This window comes from Cricetulus griseus, chromosome 5 (assembly GCF_003668045.3).
Source record: "Cricetulus griseus strain 17A/GY chromosome 5, alternate assembly CriGri-PICRH-1.0, whole genome shotgun sequence".
Lineage (NCBI taxonomy): Eukaryota > Metazoa > Chordata > Mammalia > Rodentia > Cricetidae > Cricetulus > Cricetulus griseus.
In genome coordinates, this window is record NC_048598.1 from 98,128,637 (window position 1) to 98,150,509 (window position 21,873).

Consider the following 21,873-nt stretch of genomic DNA (forward strand, 5'->3'; position numbering starts at 1 on the left):
TTTTAAATGTTCAAGTTTAATGCAGTTCTAGATTAAGTCAATTTACATTTAGCTATACTTGGATCTCAGATTTCCTATTACTCTCATATTCAATGTAAAGACATCTTTCTTTGAGTGTAAATTACCTCAGATTTCTCCTAATATTTTGGTAATCCTCTCCAATATTTTCTTCTTCAGTTCTCCCTGAAAGGTAAACCCAAGAAAAGTATTATTCAATATTACACTAAAAATCAATACATTCTAGCCACCCCCATGATATAATGTAACAATGCATACAATATTCACCAGTGTCTTACCTTTTAATATTTCAAATTATGCAATTACAGAGAAGAGCAAGAAACAGTTATTTCTCTGAATGAATAAAGAAAAGAATTATGCTGTATTTTTTACCTATGGAGATAAGGTTGCTAAAGGTTTCCTTCATCACATCTCTGTAGAGCTCCTTTTGATAAGAATCCAACAAAGCCCACTCTCCTAGGGTGAAGTTCACAGCCACATCCTCAAAGGTCACAGGCTCCTAAAATAATCCACATACAAGACTAATGGTGAAAAACACTGGAGATATACACTGACTTGATTCCTCTACTTCATGCTGTGTTCTTCATCTATTCCTTCTACATCACAGCTGGTACCACTTTTTACTACTTAGAAAAAGCAAATACACATTTACTATTTATTCTAATTCACATTATCACATAATTCTCATGCTAGTATGGAACTGTATGATAAATGAACACAAGAGCATGACCACCTGTTGTGATATTTGCCTTGATACTCTTTGTACACTGCATCTTTAGTAATTTGGTGCCCACCAGAGTAGATACCAGTTCTAGAGAGCCTGTATAGTTTTTAGAAATGTCTATTTGTCAATAGACATTGATGAACCCTGAGGACATCCACTGAAATAGAAACAAGCAGCATATCTGCAAAGGGGGAACCCCTGCCATGCAATGCTTTATAACAACATAGTATTTTATATACTCCTAGTATCTTTCCAACTTCTCACCTATTTCTAACATACTAAGAGATTAAAACTCCAATGAACTTTGGATGAATTCTCTCTCATCAAAACTATGAATGTGCCAGGCATGATGGTGCCCACATTTAATTCCAACACACAGGAGGCAGAGGAAGATGGATCTCTTGCGAATTCCAGGCCAGCCTAGTCTACACAGCAAATCCTAGGACAGCCAGAGCTACTTATGTAGTGAGACCCTGACTATGAATGTCAGCCCTAAACAGAACATTTGAATCAGTGGCCCCAGGCCCAAGTCTAAGGAAACATCACAGAAGAGGTGGAAAGAATTTTACAGCCAGAGAAAGAGATGAGTGCTATACAATACTGACATAGGAAGTAAGATTCATAGCCTCAAGTAAAGAAATCAACATGCAAAATATATTTCTTTTAAAATAGAAATGTGGTTGTGTGCACACTTTTGGTGGCTAGACGAGGGTGTTGGATCTGTTGTGTGACAGAAATTCTGAAGAGACATGAGCAAATGTCTACTCACCCCAGATAGGAAACTGACGACTGGCCAAAGCAAGGGTCTAACCAAAATCAAACTTGATAAACCAATGTGGTTTTTGGGGATTACTTACAATAATATGTGTGAGCAGAAATGCCCCAAAGATCTTTGAATCACCAAAGCCCATCCCAGCATGGGTGATGGAAACCTGTAGTATACTGCACACGGCACAGGCAGCCCAACAGTTATCTTTTCTTGGCACCCGCTAGTTGGTTTGAGCCTCTACCAGGCATCTCTGCTGGACTCAGTATTTTTCTGCAGTCTTTACTGTTTATATAATCTTGGAGAACAAGGGGCCAAGCGAATCTGGTTAGTTTAGGGAAGTTCCCCAGGCTTTAGCATTGTTTGTTTTAATGGGATTCCCAGGGGGATGAAATGTTTTACCTCTTTTCAGAGCATCTTGGGTCATGATAAGCTTCCTTCCATCCAAAATGAAGTGTTTTGTGTTAAAGGAAAGTGCTACCCATCAGCACTCCCCCAAGTCACCTGATCTGGGCACTGGGAACCCAACTTGGATCTTCTAGATAAGCAGCAAGCACTCTTAACTGCTGATTCATCTATTCTGAACCTAAAGTGTTTTCTTTTGAGAACTAATGGACAGAAAGAATTTACACATGTATAAAAGTTACACCACTGTCATTTCCTGTAATATGAACTTGAATGCAATCTACGATTGATTTATATTTCTCTAATGTCTGGTAAATGTAGTTTCTATTTATACCTATTGCCACATGCACTACTTTTTACATTTCGGAAAAAGTCACCTTGAGAATGTCCTAAGAACATGGACACAAAATCGCATAAAGAAACAGTTTGACTCCAACCTGAAATATAAGAATGCATAAAACATACCAAGGCAAAGAAAAAACCTAGGGTGCTTTTGTTTGTAAAGCAACTGGAAAGTTACAAGTTAAACCTCTAAGAACAATGCTGAGTGTGGGCCAGCAAGGTGATTTAACGGGTAAATGTGCTTACCGCCACACCTGATGACCAGAGTTCAACCCCTGGGACTCATGTTTATAGGTGATATCCAATTTCTGCACGCTGTCTTCTGACCCCGCCATACATACTGTGGGATGTGCATACATATATACACAACACACACACACACACACACACACACACACACACACACACACACACACAAATAAGTGTAATAAAAAAATTAAAAAAGAACACTGCATAGTACAAAGTCACATGTAGGGACCAGCACAAATGCCTCAGAAGGTAAATGTGCCTGTCACAAAGCCCAATGTCCAGAGTTTAATGCCAGGAATCATGTAGTGGAAGAAGAGAACCAAGTCTCATAAATTGTCCTCTGACCTCTAAATACAAACTCACATTTACCTACAAATAAATAAATAACTGAATGTAATAACATTTTTTAAAAGGCACAATTAGAAGACACAGAAAAGCAGACAAAGATAAGCAAGGATGAATCAAGCAGGCAGGGCATCCAGGATGACATGGACAAATGCCTACGGTCAAGATAGAAATTTTCTTTTTGAGGTAGCACCCCAATACATAGCCCAGGTTAGTGTCACGTCTAACCACATTCCTTTCTCATCCTCCTGTGTAGTTACTGCAGACATATACAACCACTAGTCATTAATTTTGATGGGAATTCTTAGAAAATCAGTTATTAAAAAAATCTTTGAGCTGGGCTGCGTTGGTGGCGCACACCTTTAATCCCAGCACTCGGGAGGCAGAGGCAGGCGGATCTCTGTGAGTTCGAGGCCAGCCTGGTCCCCAGAGTGAGTGCCAGGATAGGCTCCAAAGCTACACAGAGAAACCCTGTCTCAAAAAAACCAAAAAAAAAAAAAAAAAAAAAAAAAAAAAAAAACTTTGAAAGTATGATTTGTTTTGAACATACAAACTGCAGAAGACAATGTTATTCACTATGAAATTTTGATATACACATACTACCAAGTTGGATACAAAGGTTTGGTGTTCTTTCCGTAAATACATACACTCCCACTTAGATGCCAAAACCTTTGGATTGGTCTCTTAAGCATGCAAAAGAGGTCTCAATAATCATGGTTCTAATTTCTTTCTTTCTTGGTATTCTTCCTATGTAACTGTAGTTTCTCATTCCGCCAGGTCCCACAGTCACTTTGGCCCCAAATAAGCACACAAAGACATATCATAAAATTATTGGCCAGTGTCTAGAGCTTCTTATTGGCTGGATGTCTTAATTATTAACCCATTTCTATTAATCTATGTATTTCCATGTGGTCTTGGCTTACCGGAGAATGCTTGGACCTGTTACTCCTTTGGCGTCTACATGGTGTCTCATCTTGGCACCTCTCTCCCAGCCTTCTGCTAGTCTCCTGGCCCCGCCTATCTCCCTGCCTCTATTGGCCAAATAGTGTTTTACTCATCAACCAATAAGAGAAACATATATATACAGAGGGACATCCCCATTACTCCTTTATTTCTAGCATGTAATAATTCATCAACCTTGCTTATAGGATTTGAAACTCTGTATTTATTTATTTACTTATTATGTATACAGTGTTCTGTCTGCAGGCCAGAAGAGGGTACCAGATCTCATTACAGATGGTTGTGAGACACCATGTGGTTGCTGGGAATTGAACTCAGAACCTCTAGAAGAGCACTCAGTGCTCTTAACCTCTGAGCCATCTCTCCAACCCCAGAAACTCTTGTTTTTTTTGGTCACTATAGTCTATGGGTAAGGTTGTGGGGGTTTTGTTTGTTTTTATTTTGCTTACTCTAAAGGCAGGGTCTCACTAAGTTACACAATTTGCTATGTGGATGAGGCCCTCACAAACTCATTGCTTCTGAGTGCTACAATCAAAGTTGTATGCAACCACTCCCAGGTATGGGTAACATCTTGACTAATTTTTAAAATTTGCTTTATTTCATCATCAATTTTGAAATTTTATTTACCTCTAAAGATCTTTATCTCAAGGCAGAGGAGATAAATAAAAACAGTACTTGCTGTTTAAACATGAGGAGGAAAAAATCTGGTATGGCTTTAGGTACCTGTAATCTTAACCCTGGGGTTGCGCGGCAGATTCTGGTGCTCTCTAACCAACTATCGGAGCTGAAACAGCATGGTAAAGGTACAGTGACAGAATCTGACTTTTGGAACCAAAGAATAGATGGACAAACTGACATACTCCTTTAGTCACACATACATGCAAAGATACACACACCACACACACAGAGATACCTTTTTATCTTTCTAAAGAGTCTTGCTGGGCTGTGGTGGACAGCCATTAATCCCAGCACTCTGGAGGCAGAGGCAGTCAGATGTCTGGGAGTTTGAGGCCAGCCTGTTGTACATAGTCAATACCAGGACAGCCAGGGCTGAAAAACAAAACAAAACAAAACAAAAACCCAAACCAAACCAACCTCCCCCCCCATACAACAACAACAAAAAATGTAAAATGAGACATCTTAATTCTTTCTTCAACATCTTATCCAATATAAGTTTGGACTCAGTTAATAAAGAGTTTTGAACTTCTGGAAGTTATACTGATTTCTTTTTCATATTTATTGTCAAGCTTTAGATTTACATATATATTGTAAGTGTTAGAGCTCTACTCATGGGGAGTATGGGGCTAGGGCTTGGGGTGGTAGTGGTGGCGGCTTCCTGGCAGTCAGGGGCCAAGGAATACCAAAGTCGCACTGGACAGCAAACCTCACACAGGAGATTTATTGGGAAGGAAAAATCCAGGAGGGCTGCTGTCTTTGCTCTGATGAGAAGCATCCAAGAGCTGAGCAGAAGACAGCATTGTATAGCATTTCTTGGGAGGGGGACTTTCCAGGGAGAGCGTTCCAGGGTGGGGATTGGTGGATTTTCAAGCCTAAAGCTTAGCCACCTGTGTCTGGAAGGGTGGATCCTTTAGAATGTTCTGTGGGTAGAGCCTGGCAGCTGAAGATCCTCAGCAGCAGGGCCTGCCACTTTCTGCTCACCACAAGGTGCTTATACACATAGGGATAAATTTTCCTTATTTATTTAAGCAATTTCTTTGTAAGCAATCTTTTCTTGATGTCTCAGGCTATAATCCCTTCAGATGCATGCTATGGCACACGCATATACACGGCCACACAAAATAAATAAATGCAATTATTTAATCTTTAAATGATTTGTTTTTATTTTATGTGCATTTGTGTTTTGTCTGTTTGTATATCTACATGAGGGCATCAAATCTCCCAGAGTTGGAGTTACAGGCAATTGTGAGCTGCCATGTGGGTGCTGGGAATTGAACCTGGGACCTTTGGACGAGCAGTCAGTGCAGTTAACCACTGAGCCATCTCTGCAGTCCAATAATTGTTTAATTTTCAAAAATTCAAAGGTGCTAACTCCACTTAGAACTGCACATGTATCACAATAATATCATGCCTCTCATCAGTAACCCCAAAGGCCAGAAAAGCATGAAATGGTGTATTTCAAATCATGAAAGTAATAAACTGCCCAGTGAAATGGCTAAATCCATGAAAGGTATCTTTACGAAGTGTGTGAGAAGTCTATTCCACACATGTATAAATTAAAGCAATTCAGGACAACCAAACTAACATGACAGAATATACTTAAAGGAATATGATACACAGAGGAGGACGACAGTTCTAACAAGAACACACAAGAGAATAAGTTTCAGTCCAGTGAGATCACTGGAATGCCAAGAAATTATCCTGTTTGTGTTATTCTTAATGTTCACCCAATCAATATAATTAGGAGGTTTTCCCTCTAATATTCAACCATTTAAAAAGAATAGAAATCCTTTCTTGTATCTATTCAAATCAGCTAAATAAAACTATACCTACAGCAAGAAAAACTACAGAAATGTGGTAAATTCATGGAAAATGAATACTACAATCTTGAATGGTTAGTGGGTCATAGACAAAATTAGGAAGAAAAGTTTTAAGTGTTTAATAACATGAAAGTGAGCACACAACTTGACAGATCCTCTGACTGCAGCCAGGGAAGTGGGTAGGCTAACTACAGATCTTCACTTCTCTCTCTGGTCTTCCAAATCCAATCCTCCATCACACCCCCAGTTCTGCAGCAGACACCCTGCTGCAACCTCCCTTCCCCCATGCCCCAGAGAGTAACCCTGATCTTCCTCGACAAACTACTCTCCTCCAAGTCCCTGCTTTATCCCAGCCCCCAGCCCCAGCAAGCATTCCTTGGAAACCCCAAGCCACTCTAGCCAGAGAAGCAAAGCAGGTAGCCTGGCTAACTGCAGATCTTCACTTCTCTTTGTGCTCCTTCATATCCAGTCCCCTCATCTCATTCCCAGCTGTGCAGCAAACAACCTGCCAAGGCCTCCCCTTCCTGTCTACCCTCTTCTGCAAGAGATCACACAGATCTTCCTCTTCACACTTCCTTTCTTTGACTCACTGTTTTATCCCAGGCCCCAAATCCAACAGACACTCTCTGGAAACCAGCAGTCCACCTCAGTCCGCAGTGCAGGTAGGCTAAATGCAGATGTTCACCTCTCCCTCTATTCTTCCAAGTCCAACCCCATTCTTATGCCCAGTTCTGGAGCAGACATTCTGCTGGGGCCTCTCCTCACTCTGTGTTCCCATTCTCAGGGGAGAAAGCAGCCCCTAGTGGAATACCCTGCTTTCCTCCCTCCCGTGGATACCTTAGCTCCCCCTCTCCTAGCTCACCCCACTGTGGGGACCAAATAATTCTGTTATGGAATATTTGGGGACCCAGCCTCCAGCTCCTGTAAACATGACCTGAAAGCTCCAGCTCACCATTGTATTGCCAGTAGGGCTACTATTGTTTACCATGGCCAGGGTAATATGCCTCCTATTGGCATCTCTGTGGGCCTAAGTATCTGAATAGGCCTGCACCTAGGCCGAGGTGCAGGTGTGTGAAGGTCTAGGGAGGACAGAGGTTAGGGGTGGAAGACCAGAGCAGAGAGAACAAGGAGAGAAATGGTTCCCTCGTGGTCATGACAGGACAGTTAAGAAACACCAGAAAAGATGGCTAATAAAGAAATGACTCTAGTTCTACAACATGAAACTGAGAGCTCTCTAAAGATGACAAGATGCCTGTGTTTGGTCTTTATTGCAGCTGGGTTTCGAGGAGCTTCCAGGTCCACACCCCCCCACTCAGGCAGAACCTCATGGATTAAGGCTGAGACATGCTGGGTCATGACACCCCACTACTGTTAGATCACAATACCTAGAACATACTTCAACTAGCATTCCTATTGGCCACATCTATCAGGATCCCAGAAGAATTTCCTATCAGGCAACACACAGCCATCACACTCTCCTAAGAACCAGAGAGGACAGAAACCAAGAAACAATACACCCATCCAACAAAAATAAGACCAGATATATCAGCACCTAGAATTACAATCTTCCCAAACCCAATTGCCTAGATGCCAGCATAAAAACACAATCAGTAACAGTCAGGGCAATATGTTTTCACTAGAGTCCAGCAATCCTACCATAGTGAAGGGACCAGCTCCCCATTTTGGCAGCCATAACAGCTTGTTTGACCTTGTCCTAGTCACTAGAAAGTCAGATCCCTGCCTTGTGGCAAGGAACCAATCAGAAATTAGCTGGTGGCGCTATGCTTTATGGCAGTGGGTGTGCTTTATGGACAAGTGCACAGCAATGATGTGAGGAGCAAAGCAACCACCCTGGGAGGGCCTATGGGCCATAACAACCAGTTGGCCAATCAACACAGGGCAAGCCCTCCAAGTCTGGAGGCACACCAATCCTGAGCCTGTGCATACCCCTAGATACTCCCCTTACGCTGCCCTACAAGATCTCTATGCAGCCCCTAGGAGCTGTCTTTGCTAGCCATCTGCCATGACGGGTAGGTGAAAGACCCGAGCTAACATGGGGTTAGCTCATTAAAAAACAATAAAGCCTTATGCAGTTTGCATCAAGCTCTGGAATCTGCCTGGTGATTGGGGTGACCTCGGTCATGGCCTGGGACCCCGGATACCTGAGTTTTTCCAGGAGTCTAACAATAGAAGACCCTGACTATTGCAGCATAGCTGAAGCACAAGGAAAGGACTTTAAAATATCTACTATGAATATGATAGAAGCTCTTGAAGTAAATAAATACCTTAAAGAAATCTATGAAAATATAGAAGGAAATGAATAAAATAGTTCAAGACCTGAAAGTAGAAATAGAATCAATAAAGAAAAAGCAAACAAAATAAAATCCGGAAATGGAAAGTTTAGGAACTTGAACAGGAAATTGAGAGATAGGGGTCATCAATAGAATACAAGAGATGCAAGAATCTCAGGCACTGAGGGCACAATAAAAGAAATGGATACCTTCGTCAAAGAAAACGCTAAATCTAAAAACCTGGCATGAACATCCAGGAAATCTGGGACACCATGAAAAGTCTAAGTCTCAGAATAATAAGAATAAAAGAAGCATAAGAAACCCAGGTCAAAGACATAGAGAATATTTTCAACAAAATTTCCCTAACCTAAAGAATGAGATACCTATAGTGGTACAAGAAGCATACAGAATATCAAATAGACTGGATCAGACAAGGAAGTCCCCTTGGAACACAATAATCAAAACAGTAATGCACAGAACAAAGAAAGAATATTAAGAGCTGCAAGGGAAAAAGACCAAGTAACATATAAAGGCAGACCTATTAGAATAACACCTAACTTTGAAACTCTAAAAGACAGAGAGACCTAGACAGATATTCTATGGACTCTAAGAGATCACAGATGCCAGCCCAGACAACTATTCCCAGTAAAACTCTCAATACAATAGATGGAGAAAGGAAGACTTTGCATGATAAACCAAACTATCTACAAATCCAGGCCTACAGAAAGCAAGAGAAGGCAAACTCCAATATAAACAATTAATCACATCCAAGAAAACACAGAGAATAAATCCCAGACCATCAAGCAATACACACACCCACACCCACACACCCACCACCACAACAACAAAATAACAGGAATCAATAAATATTGTTCACCAATATCTTTTTTTTTGAAAAGACAATCATATTGTTTTATTTGCTTGTCAAAAAAGGCAAACACAATTCTGTAAATACAACGGATCCTATTTTAAATATGTTTTGCTAGAATACACATGACTGTCTAGCAGCAAGGCTTCAAGGCAAGCTGATGTATTTAGTTCAATTAATCCCAATATCATAGCTCTATCCCATATTAGACTAGGCAGCTTTGGCGTCTCCTATCACCAAAAGCAACTGCTTTTCACAATTGGGCAAATGACACAAACAAACAAAGCAGCAAACTGAGATTGTTATGAACTCTAAACAGTCTTATTGGTGAAATACAATTCAAATAGCCATCTGTGGTGATAATGCTAAAAATTACAAACTTGACAATAGGCAAGTGTACTGAACAATTAAAATTAATTGTGATATGACTTTTTGAAATCAAATTATTCCTTGTAAGCACTTAGTTAGCTAAGAACTTTGGATGCAATGAATAAGAACCATTGAAAACAGCTTAGTCAATGAACCGTTTTTTTTTTTTTTTTTTCAAAGACACAAGAGAAATGTAGATTCTCGGGAAGAACAGAGGGTTTGAGAAGTTTCACAGATCCACAGATCTTGGTGTGGGGGAGAAATTAAATAGAATTTGCCTAGTAGACTCACAGGCACAGATAGCCCTATGCAAACCTTAGCCACCAGCCTGTGATGCCATGACTAGGAATATAATCATCTAGAAAGCAACTTACAGCACAAGTGCAGGGCAATAACATGCTGAGCACTCTCTTGCCTGGCTTGTTGTGATTGACAGTTTCTTAACCATTTGGTCAAAGTGTTTGTATAAGTGATTGTCCTGGGCCTTAGAACAGAGAGGAGGTATTTGAAAAATAAAGACAAAACCATCTAGACTCATGAACACTCACATTCATAAATATGTCAAGATCACCTACACTGATTATTACTGTTGATGTGTGCATTTGAGTTTGACATAGCCTTCTTAAGTGAACATTGCTGGACACTTTCTAAAACACTACATTTTTTTACTCATACTCAGTGACCTAATAATTTTATCTTCATTTTTATTTCTCCATTGACAGATGAAGAAATTGAAACATCAGATAATTGTAAGATTTCCCAGCTAAGCCTCCTGCCTAGACAAATGCATTCTGGCTTTCCAATAAACTTTTCCATGTAGTATGGCAGAAACAAAGTCCTTTTCACTGATATCTCTTAACAACAATGGTCTCAATGTACTACCCCGCCCCCAAAGAAACAGACTAATAGACTGGATTTGAAAACAGGATCTGTGCTCCTTCTGCATCCAGGAAACACAATTTAACATCAAGGATGGACATCACCTCTGGGTAAAAGGAAGTAACAAGATATTCCAAGCAAATGGACTTAAGAAGCAAGCAAATGTAGCCATTTTAATGTTTGACAAAATAGACTTCAAATCAAAACTAATCAGAAGAGATGGTTAAGGATACTATATACTCATCAAAGGGGGAAAAACATCCACCATGAGGACATGGTAATTCTTAACATCTATGCCCGAACTACAAGGCACCCATGTTTGTAAAAGAAACACTACTACTTACGACTTAAATCACATATTGAACCCCATGTTGGTGGAAGTCTCTGTCCCAAATAACTGACACAGAAGCTTAATATTAATTATAAATGTTTAGCCAATAACTCAGGCTTATTACTTACCTAACTCTTACATTTGAATTAACCCATATTTCTTATCTATGCTTTGTCACGTGGCTCCTCGCTTGTTAATTCATTTTCTTCACATCCTACTTCCTTAGAGGCTGGGTGGTGTCTCCTTAACTGTGCCCCTCTACCTCCTAGCATTCTGGCTGGCTGTCCTGCCTATACTTTTCCCTGGCTACTGGCCAGTCATCGTTTTATTAAACCAATTAGAGTGACAAATCTTTACAGTGTACAAAGGGGGTATTTCACAGCATTTCCCCCTTTTTGTCTAATTAAAAGGAAGATTTTAATTTTAACATAGCAAAATTATATACAACAAAAAACAGACTAAATATTGTAACTGCAATTCTTACTTATTTGTATTTGACAAAATTAAAGAAAATTATTATCTATTTTATCTTTCTGAATCCAATTTTTTTTTTTTTTTGGAGACAGGGTTTCTCTGTAGTGTTGAAGCCTGTCCTGTAACTCAGTTGGTAGACCTGGCTGGTCTTGAACTCACAGAGATCCACCTGCCTCTGTCTCCCAAGTGCTGGGATTAAGGGCATGTGCCTCCACTGCCTTACAAAGGAGTAAGTATTCACAGCAGCCTCACACACTGACAGTGGGAGATTTCAACACTCTTGCCAACAGACATAAGAGACAAGGAAATAGGGGAGCTAACTGAAGTGATAAACCAAATGTACTGAACAGATATAGAAAATTTCATCTAAACATAACATAGAACAATCTCCAAAACTGACCATACCTTGGACACAAAGCAAGTCTCACTGGGTACAAGAAAACTGAAATAACTCCTTGCATCCTATCTGACCACCACAACAACTGAAAAAACTGAAATGTGACAAACTTATGGAAATTGAACAATTCTCTACTGATGGAAAAATGAGTAAAGACAGAAATTAAAGACTTTCTAGAATTGAACGAGAATGAATACACAACATATCTAAACTGATGGGACACATTAGAGGTGGTTCTAAGAGGTAAGTTCATAGTATTAAGTGCCTACATTAAAAAACTTGAATAGGGAGGGGAGGTGGTGGCCCACCCCTTTAATCCCAGCACTCTTGGGAGGCAGAGGCAGAGGCAGGCAAATCCCTGTGAGTTCAAGTCCAGCCTGGTCTACAGAATGAGTTCGAGGACAGCCTCCAAAGCTACAGAGAAACCCTGTCTCAAACAAATAAACACTTGAATAGACGTCATACTAGTAACTTATCAGAGCACGTGCACGCGCACACACACACACACACACACACACACACACACACACACACACAAACACTTGGAGATAATCAAACTCAAGGCTGAAAACAATAAACAGACAACAATCCCTTTGGAAAAAAAATAAAAAGAATCAATAAATCAGAGAGTTGATTGTAGTAGTACTTTTTTTTTGTCAGGACTGCTGGTCCACAAATAATGACATGGAAACTTACTAATTATGAAAACTCTGCCTTAGCTTAGGCTTGCTCTTAACTAGTTCTTATATGGTAAATTAACCCACATTTTAAAAATCTACATTCTTTCATGTGGCTCATTACCTCATCTCTGTACTGTTTGCTTCCCAGAGTTCTTTCTCTGCCTGGAAGTCTCAGCTATACTCTCCTGACTAGCTATTGGCCATTCAGCTTTTTATTACTCCAATGACAACAACACATCTTCATACAATGTACAAATATCCCACAACAGTTGGTTCTTTGAGAAGACCAGTAAGACTGGCAAATCCTTATCCAAATTAAGTAAAAAGCAGAGAGAAGATCCAAATTAACAAAATTAGATATGAAAATGAGGAAATAACAACAGACATTGAGGAAATCTAGAAAATCATAAGGATATATTTCAATTAAACACTCAGACCCTGCTGTTTTTGGTAAAGAAGTCTACTAGACATTAAAAACAGGATTAATGCCAACGATCCTCCAATTACTCCACAAAATAGATCCAGAAGGAACTCTGTCTAATCCTTTTTACCAGACCACAATTACCCTGATACCTAAACCTTAAAAAGTTCCAATAAAGAAAATTACAGACCAATTTCCCTTATGAACAATGATGCAAAAATTCTCAACAAACCGGATCCAAGAACACATTAAAAAGATCATCCACCATGATTATGTAGGCTTCATTCCAGAGATGTAGCAATAGTTTAATATACATAAATCAACAAATATAACTAACCTGCCAGACAAACAAACTGAAAGATTAAAAACCACACTATCATGCCATTATATACAGAAATGGACTTTGACAAAATCCAACACCCCTTCAGAATAAAAATCCTGGAGAGATAAGGGATTAAAGGAAAATGCTTGAAAATAATAAAGGCAGTTTACAGCCCATAGCCAACATCAACTTAAATGGAGAGGAACTCAAAGCAATTTCACTAATATCAGGAACAAGACAAACCTATTAAATATAGTACTTGAAGGCTTAGCTAGAGCAATAAGAGAACTAAAGGAGATCAAGGGGATATACAAATTGAAAATGAAATCCAAGAGTATCTCCATTTGCAGACAATATGATACTATATGTAAGTAATCCTAAAAATTCCACCAGGGAATTCCTACAACTGATAAATGTTTTCAGCAAATTAGCTGGATACAAAATTTATTCACAAAAATCAGTAACCCTCCTATATACAAATAAAAAATGGTCTGATAAAGAAATCGGGGAAACAGCACCCTTCACAAAAACCTGAAATAATAGGAAATATCTTCAGGTAACTCTAACAAAATAAGTGAAAGACTTGTATGATAAAAACTTTAATTGAAAATATTAAAAGTTGGGAAGGTCTCTTGAGCTCAAGGATCAGCAGGATTAATAATGGTCACCTTACCAAAAGGACTCTACAGATTCAATGCAATCCCTATCAAAATTTCAATACAATTACTTACTGATCTTCAAAGGACAATTCTCAACTTAATATGGAAACACAAAAATACAGGATAACTAAAATAATTCTAAACAATAAAAGAACTGCAGGAAGTATCACCACCCCCAATTTCAAGCTGTGCTACAGAGCTATAGGAATAAAAAACAACATATTGGGAGAGACTAGTTGATCAATGAAGGCCCTTATTTTTTATAAAGAAGCCAGAAATATACATTGGAAAAAAGACAGTAACTTCAATTAATAGTGCTAGTCAAGCTGGATGGCTGTATGTTGAAAAATCTAAACACTTTCATAGTTATCACTATGCAAAAAAACTCATTCCAAATGGATCAAAGATCTCAATGCAAAAACCAGATACACTGAACCAGACAAAAGAAGATGTGGTAAAATGCCTTGAACTCATTGGCACAGGAAAAAACAGAACAAAACAACAACAACAAACAAACAAACAAACAAACCTTTCTGAATAAATACCATTAGCACAGGCACTAAAGTCAACAATTAAAAAGAACCTCATGAAAATGAGAAGCAAAGAACACTAACATTCAGACAAAGCTGTATCTTGGGTATGGGAAAAGATTTTTACCAACTCCATATCTGATAAAGGACTAATATCCAAAATATATAAAGAACTCAAAACACAAGAAAACAAATAGCCCAACTAAAAATCAGGTACAGCTCAAAACAGAGAAAATCAAAAAAGCTGAGAAACACTTAAAGACATGTTCAACATTTTTAGCTATCAGGGAAATGCAAATCAAAACTACTTTGCTATTCTACCTTACCCATCTCAGAATGGCTAAAATCAATAAAATAAGTAACAGCTCATGCTAGGAAGATGTGGAGTAAGGGGAACATTCACCCATTGCTGGTGAGAGGACAAACTTGTATAGCCACTATGGAAAACAGTGTGGTGGTTTCTCTATTAGACTTATACTCAATGGACACTGTATCTATCCTACACAAGAACACTTACTTCCTTAACTACACTCTTTACTGCTCTCTTCATAAAAGCCAGACATTTAAAACAACTTAGATATCCCTCAACAAAAGAATGAATACAAAGAATTGTAGTACATTGACAAAATGGAGTATTACTCAACCATTAAGAAAAAAAGAATTGATGGTGGTGCAAGCCAGGCGGTGGTGGCGCACAACTTTAATCCCAATACTCAGGAGGCAGAGGCAGGTGGATCTCTGTGAGTTCAAGGCCAGCCTGGTCTAGAGAGTGAGTTCTAGGATAGACTCCAAAGCTACAGAGAAACTCTGCCTCAAAAAACCAAAAAGAAACAATGAAATTCACAGACAAATGGATGGAACTAGGAAAAAAAATTAGTGAGTGAGGTGTCCCAGACCCAGAGATCTGTGATCAGTGCCTTGCTTAGCCATCTTTGGAGTAGCCTTCTTCAGCATATGGGAACAAATAGAGACCCACAGCCAAACATTATTCAGAAAATGAGACCTTGGAGCACTCAACCCTAATGGAATGTCTCCATAAAATCCTTCCCCCAGAGTTCAGAGAAGCAGAATCATTTGGATTATCTTCCCTTTCTCAGTAGCTATCTATTTTCAGTTTCTAACCATGTGTCTCTAGTGTAATCCTTTGCTCTGGGAAACAAGATCTTAGGATCCGGTCCCCTCTGAACTCAGACCCAGGTCTTAACATTTAGAAAGTATGCTTTCCTTAACACTCTGGGCTTCTTCACTGTTTCTGTGATCTCCATATCAAAATTAAAAGGCATGATTTTTGTCCTCTTTGCTAGCTCATGACAAATGCCAATATTTAAAGATCGCCTCTCCTGTTGGGTTTTCTTTTCCCCTTCAAACTCTATTAAATTGTACTCTGGTTACCTTCTAAGTCCATCCTTGTTTTATTTTTTTTTCATTAAAGAGACTAACGAGCCAAAAAAGAAAAGAAAAAGTAACCTCAGCTTCACCTCAGACACACAGAGACACGTGAAACAAACAATTCAACTTGATGCAAACACAAGGTCTTAGGAAAACAAGAACCAGCCAGTTTCAAAAGCAAAGACAGAAAGAAATAGAAAAGATATGGGGAGAAATGAATGAAATAGAAACTCAAAATATAATATAGTCAAATTCAAATTTCACAGGTGGTTCTTTTAAAAAACAGTAAGATAGGCAAAACTCTAGTCAAGCTAATAAAACGGGCTAGAGAGATGGCTCAGCAGTTAAGAGCATTGCCTGTTCTTCCAGAGGACCTGAGTTCAATTCCCAGCACCCACATGGTGGCTCACAACCATCTACAATGAGATCTGATGCCTTCTTCTGGCCTGCAGGGATATATGCAGATAGAATGCTGTATATACAATAAAACATTGTATACGTAATAAATAAGTCTTTAAAGGGGGGAGGATGATACAAATTAATAAAATGATTCATAAATTAGGGAGGTTACAAGAGATTCTAGTGAAATGCAGAGGACCATTGGTAATACTTGAACACATACCAAAATAAATAAATAAAAGAAAAAGTATAATGTGTTAAATTAAGTGGTTAAATTCTGACTCACATACAATATGCTAAAATTAAATGAAGAGGATATAAATAACTTAAGCATATTAAGAAACAGTGAGACTGAAACATACATAAGAAAAACTTCCACCCCACAATCCCTTCTATTTGTTCAAGTCTGGGGCAAAACAAACAACATTTCTTTCTTATATATTTAAATTATTCCCCTCATCTCATGCTCTTTTTGTCCACAGCCAGCAATGCTGGGAACATTTTCTAAAAATTCCACTTTTGCCTAGACAACTCGCTGCCAAACTGATAGGTGAAAGAAACAATTTCGAAGTAAAAGTGAAAATACCCTCTTCCTTGAAAGCCTGGGCATTTTCTCCCACTCTCAGCTGGAAGGAGCAAACAAATCCACCTGCACTAACACTAAACAGCAAAAACCAGGGGGCGGGACGGGGTTCCGGTTCAGGGGTAAAACGTTTGCTGAGAACGAGCACAGGCGGAGGTTCGATGGCCAATACTTTAAAAGCGGGTGACAGCGGTCACCACTGACGCCCCTCCCCGGCAGGCAGCTTGACTCTACAGAGCATCATCAGCGATGCGAGGTCTGGGGAGGCGCAGTCTCACCCCGCGAGCACGGGGACCAGATGACACAGCTTGAGGGGGGCGGGGCGGGGCGGCACCCAGGGGACTGGACCCAGGCTCGCCCTTGCCTGCTGTGCCACCGGTTAACACGCACGTGGGTTGGAGGGCGGCGGTGACAGCCTGCACCTCAGCCTCTGCAGGACAGCGCCCGGGGATGTCTGGGCGGCGGCGCCACAGTAAGTGACAAAGCCTCCGCAGTGCCACAGACCCGCCGCGCACGACTCCAGGGCCCACTCACCATTTTCCGCGCCGGGCGTGCGCAGGTGTCCTTCCCAAAGGGCCTGCGGGAGCAGGCGGCGCGAGCAGCCGGGACAATCACTCAGCGGCCTCCCGGCAGCTACTCGGGACTCAAACGGGGCGGCAATGGCGGCACCCCCTAACTAACGGCGCTCCTCATTGGACAGTCCGTGCGGGAGAGTAACCGCGTCTCTGATTGGTGAGGGACGCAAACCCGCCTCCTTAAATCGACCTTTCCTGCTCTGAAGATCCAGTGACTAAAGAGCTCTGACTAAAAGACCTCCCTAAGTCTGGCTTCTTTTACCTGAAGTAAACCCGGAATATACTGGGGTGTCATTCTATTTATACTCCGGGAAGTTTTCAACTCACGCTTGGTTCCTCGTCTCAGCGAAATGTTCTTGAGTTTTCCACTCCCCCCCCCCCCCCCACACACACACAGTTATTTTGTTCGGAACATTCAGGGCTCAGAGACACAAGGACAAAGCTGATAACAATTCTATCTTCAGCTTTAGAGACCGAGGCGGTCAGGTCCTCATGAAGGATGAAACATACACTTTTATCAAGCCATATCACCAATTCATCTTTGACCTTGTAATAGCGGTTGTCACCACGCTGCTTTCTGCACAGTGTTTCGGTTTTCTAACACAGGGAATGTTGAGTTCAGAATGTACCTTCAAAGTGAATTTCTGTGGTGGTCAAGATGAGAGATGCATTGCCAATTCTGAATATTAAGATGTTGAGAGCTTTGATGGTGGAGGAAGCAGCACAAGGAATGAGCTCCTGGAATTAAATCGTTGGGCGACTCTGTGTCATCACAACGATATGATCCACTGCTGAGGGGGCATCTTCATCGGCAATAGATGTAAGGTTTTATAACACATATTTTGTGGAGTATTATCCCCATGTAACTGTTGTCTATTCATTGAATAATTGTATTTCCTTTCTGGTGTGATTTCATTCTCATGGCAGAAAATGGATAATGTAAAACAAAAGATGTGAGAAAACTTGGTTATTTGTCTCATCCCAAACTCTTTAGTTTGCATTTCTAGGCCTACAACATGCCCTGCCTGGGCTGACCTCATGACCTCTTCTAGACCTAGGGTTATGGAATGGGGACACATCTAGGGGATCTATAATGCTTCTGGGCCAGCCCATCTCAGCAACTGATAAGCCTCAGGTTCAGTGAGAGAATATGTCTTAAATACAAATGTGGAGAGCAATTGAGGAAAGCACCCTGCATGCACCTCTGTCCTTCTCATACACGAACACACAGGAACACATGCAAAAACCCACAATAACAAATACATATGCCATTCACACATATGCATTTTACAACAGGTGACTCCTGACACCTAATCTGGTTTGTAGTACCTAAGAGTGACTAAGTTCTAAGTGAACATCACCTGGTTTTAGACTGAAGGTAGGTCCTAAGGTTAGGGACTGTCAGCCAGGCACTCCAGGTTACTGACTTACTCTGTGCCAACTTTGACAATTTAAAAGAGAAAGAAATGTAAAATCCAATTCTTTAAGGAAAAATCTTAAGAGTCCCCAACAGTTTGCTTATAAACAAGAAAATGAAAACTCTAACATACTTTACCTGAGCCTCCAAACTGGCAGGTAATTACTGTTCTTAAAATGCAATCATATCCACAAACTATTTTTATGTGAGCTAAGAGTTATAAAAAATAATTACATTGTCTGTTGCTTTCACTCTCAGTAGCAAGTGCTTTACTTCACTGGTGCTATAGCCAGGATTCTGGAATATACTGAAGACCAGCTGAGACATTCAGCCTCGTGGACTGAACAACTACTGGAGGCTTGGACCTTCCATTGGGAGATAGTCATTGTTGGACTAGCTGAACCAAATTCTGTAAGCCATCCTAATAAATCCTCTTTCCATGTAATAATTACAATTAAGTGTTGAACATTTAGAATCCCAGAACTTGGAAATGAGGAGAAGGGAAAATTCATGTTTGCAGCTACAATGGGCAACAGGGAAATGATGAAGAAAGTAAGGATGGAAGGAAGGGCTAGAAAAGGATTTTGGGTTTCAAGGAAATGACCACAGAATTCAAAGTAATTTGGCAATGCAAAAAAGTTTTACTTCTGCAGAAGGATATACAGCCATGTCAAATCAAGCAGGCAAGCATATACAGTGGAAGTCCTATTAGGTTTTATTTCTAATGAGATGGGGTACTGTGCATCACTGTAGATGTGGCTACACACACACACACACACACACACACACACAAACACACAATTAGCTAACTCAAAACAGCACAGACGGTTAAGCAAAGTACAAAGTTTGGGAAAAGGATTCATTTTTCAATATGCATTTCTAGAAGTGCTGAGCCTGGAGGAATTTGAATGTCTTTCATGGGGCTTCTTTAAATTTTTAAGGGTTTTTTTGAGGGCTTCTCTACATAGCACCACTGACTGTCATGGAACTTGCTTTGTAGACCAGGCTGGCCTCAAATTCACAGAGGTCTGCCTACCTCTGCCTCCCAAGTGCTGGGATTAAATGTGTGTGCCACCACATTGGACACAGTTTTGAAAAACGAGTGGAGAGGATGGGAAACAGATGTTGACAAAATTGGAAAAAACTCAGACACTGAAGTGATGCCATCTACTATAACTACTGTCCCAAATCCAGGTCCAGCCAGAGGGCTGGAGAAGACTTAGAGGAAGAAGGAATTCCTCAAGGTCTCTTTTCTTCTCATCCCCACCATGTTGTGAATAAAATGGGATTGAGGAGGTGAGCATCACACCAATAAAAGTCTTTCCTCCAGACAGTGGGATGATGTGGTAATATCTTGTTTGTACAAAAAAGGCCTGTCTAAGAGTCAGAGAATGGAGCTTGCTAACCATAGAGGTCTGGAGGTCTGCACAGACAGACAGGAAGTAATGTAGCTGGGCAGAAACAGGATATAAGTAGAGACAAACAGGAAATCACTGTCTGGTCTGCTGAGACGCTTAGGAGGTAAGGTGTGCTGTGGCTTGCTCTTTCTGTCTGATCTCTCTGCATTTCCCTCTATATCTGACTCTAGCTTTTTATTATTTAGACCAATTAAGAACTCCATTTACAGGATTATGATACTCGAATTAGATAACAGGGAAAGAGCTAGACTCCATGGTCATAGTATTGTGTTGGAACACAATATTAAAAAAGACTTTATGTTAGCCTCAACTGAGTACAGTTGAATTAATATAAAGATTGTGCAGACATACAAAATGGTTGAGATGCATACACACTTTCTGCACATATAATGTGCTAAAAGTAATGAAAGAAATTATTGTCCCAAATGTCACCACAAAATTTTTCTGTATGGAATGAGAATTTTGGACCAAAGGATAAGGATGGGCTTTTTGAGAGTCTGTACCGTTAAATTTGTTGATGAAAAGGATGAGCATGTGTAGTTAATTTGAGTATACTCATTAATAAATACATTAGCAGAGCTAGAGAGATGACTTAGCAGTTTAGAACTCTTGTTGCTCTTACAGAGGATCTGGTATTGATTCCAAGCATTCACATGGTGGGTCACAACTATCTTAACTCCAAGAGTTCCATCACTTAATATCACAGGTACCAGGTACTTACATGGTCCACATGCATGCATGGAGGTTAAAAGACTCATACATAAATAATAACCCGAAAAATTAAAAAGGAGTACATTTGAAGCTAGGTATGACTAAACAGATCTGCACTTCCATCTGCTTAAGAAACTGAATCATGGGAAGGAGAGATGGCTCAGAGGTTAAGAGCACTGACTGCTCTTCCAAAGGTCCTGAGTTCAATTTCCAGCAACCACATGGTGGCTCAGAACCATCCGTTATGAGATCTGGTGCCCTCTTCTGGTGTGCAGATATACATGGAAGCAGAATGTTATATACATAGTAAATAAATAAAATCTTGTTTGTGTGGATCTTTAATGTGAAACGAGTGTGGTGGGATGGCATTTTGTGTAAACTTGCCACCAATACCGACAGCTACAGCCGAATCACCCATACTCACTCACATGGTGGAAGGAGAGAACTGACTTCCAATTATCCTTCAACCTCTGTATGTGTACTAAAGCACATGGATGCCTGCTTACAGAAATACATAATAAAAATATACATATTTTGGCCGGGCGTTGGTAGTGCACCCATTTAATCCCAGCACTCAGGAGGCAGAGGCAGGCGGATCTCTGTGAGTTCGAGGCCAGCCTGGTCTACAGAGCAAGTGCCAGTATAGGCTCCAAAGCTACACAGAGAAACCCTGTCTCAACCACCCCAAATGATGTGTGTGTGTGTGTGTGTGTGTGTGTGTGTGTGTATATATATATATATATATATATATATATATATATATATATATTACAAATACTTTATGTTGGGGAAGATGGTCAACATTATTTACCAACAAGGAAATTGAAGCCAAAGTTATATTCAGTTTCTATTT

The 21,873-nt window shown here is 40.1% G+C and overlaps 1 protein-coding gene across 1 annotated transcript in view; it reads right to left on the reverse strand.

Moving 5' to 3' along the window:
* LOC100768439 (zinc finger protein 709) overlaps positions 1-17,588 on the reverse strand; it is a 23,662-nt gene extending 6,074 nt beyond the window's left edge. The window contains exons 1-3 of the mRNA XM_035445585.1: positions 17,434-17,588; positions 391-517; positions 126-183 (exon numbers count right to left, since the gene is read on the reverse strand). Coding sequence (XP_035301476.1) covers positions 126-183; positions 391-517; positions 17,434-17,436 — 188 coding nt within the window. The 5' untranslated portion in view covers positions 17,437-17,588. The remainder of the gene's footprint in view (positions 1-125; positions 184-390; positions 518-17,433) is intronic.
* Positions 17,589-21,873: the final 4,285 nt, after the last annotated feature.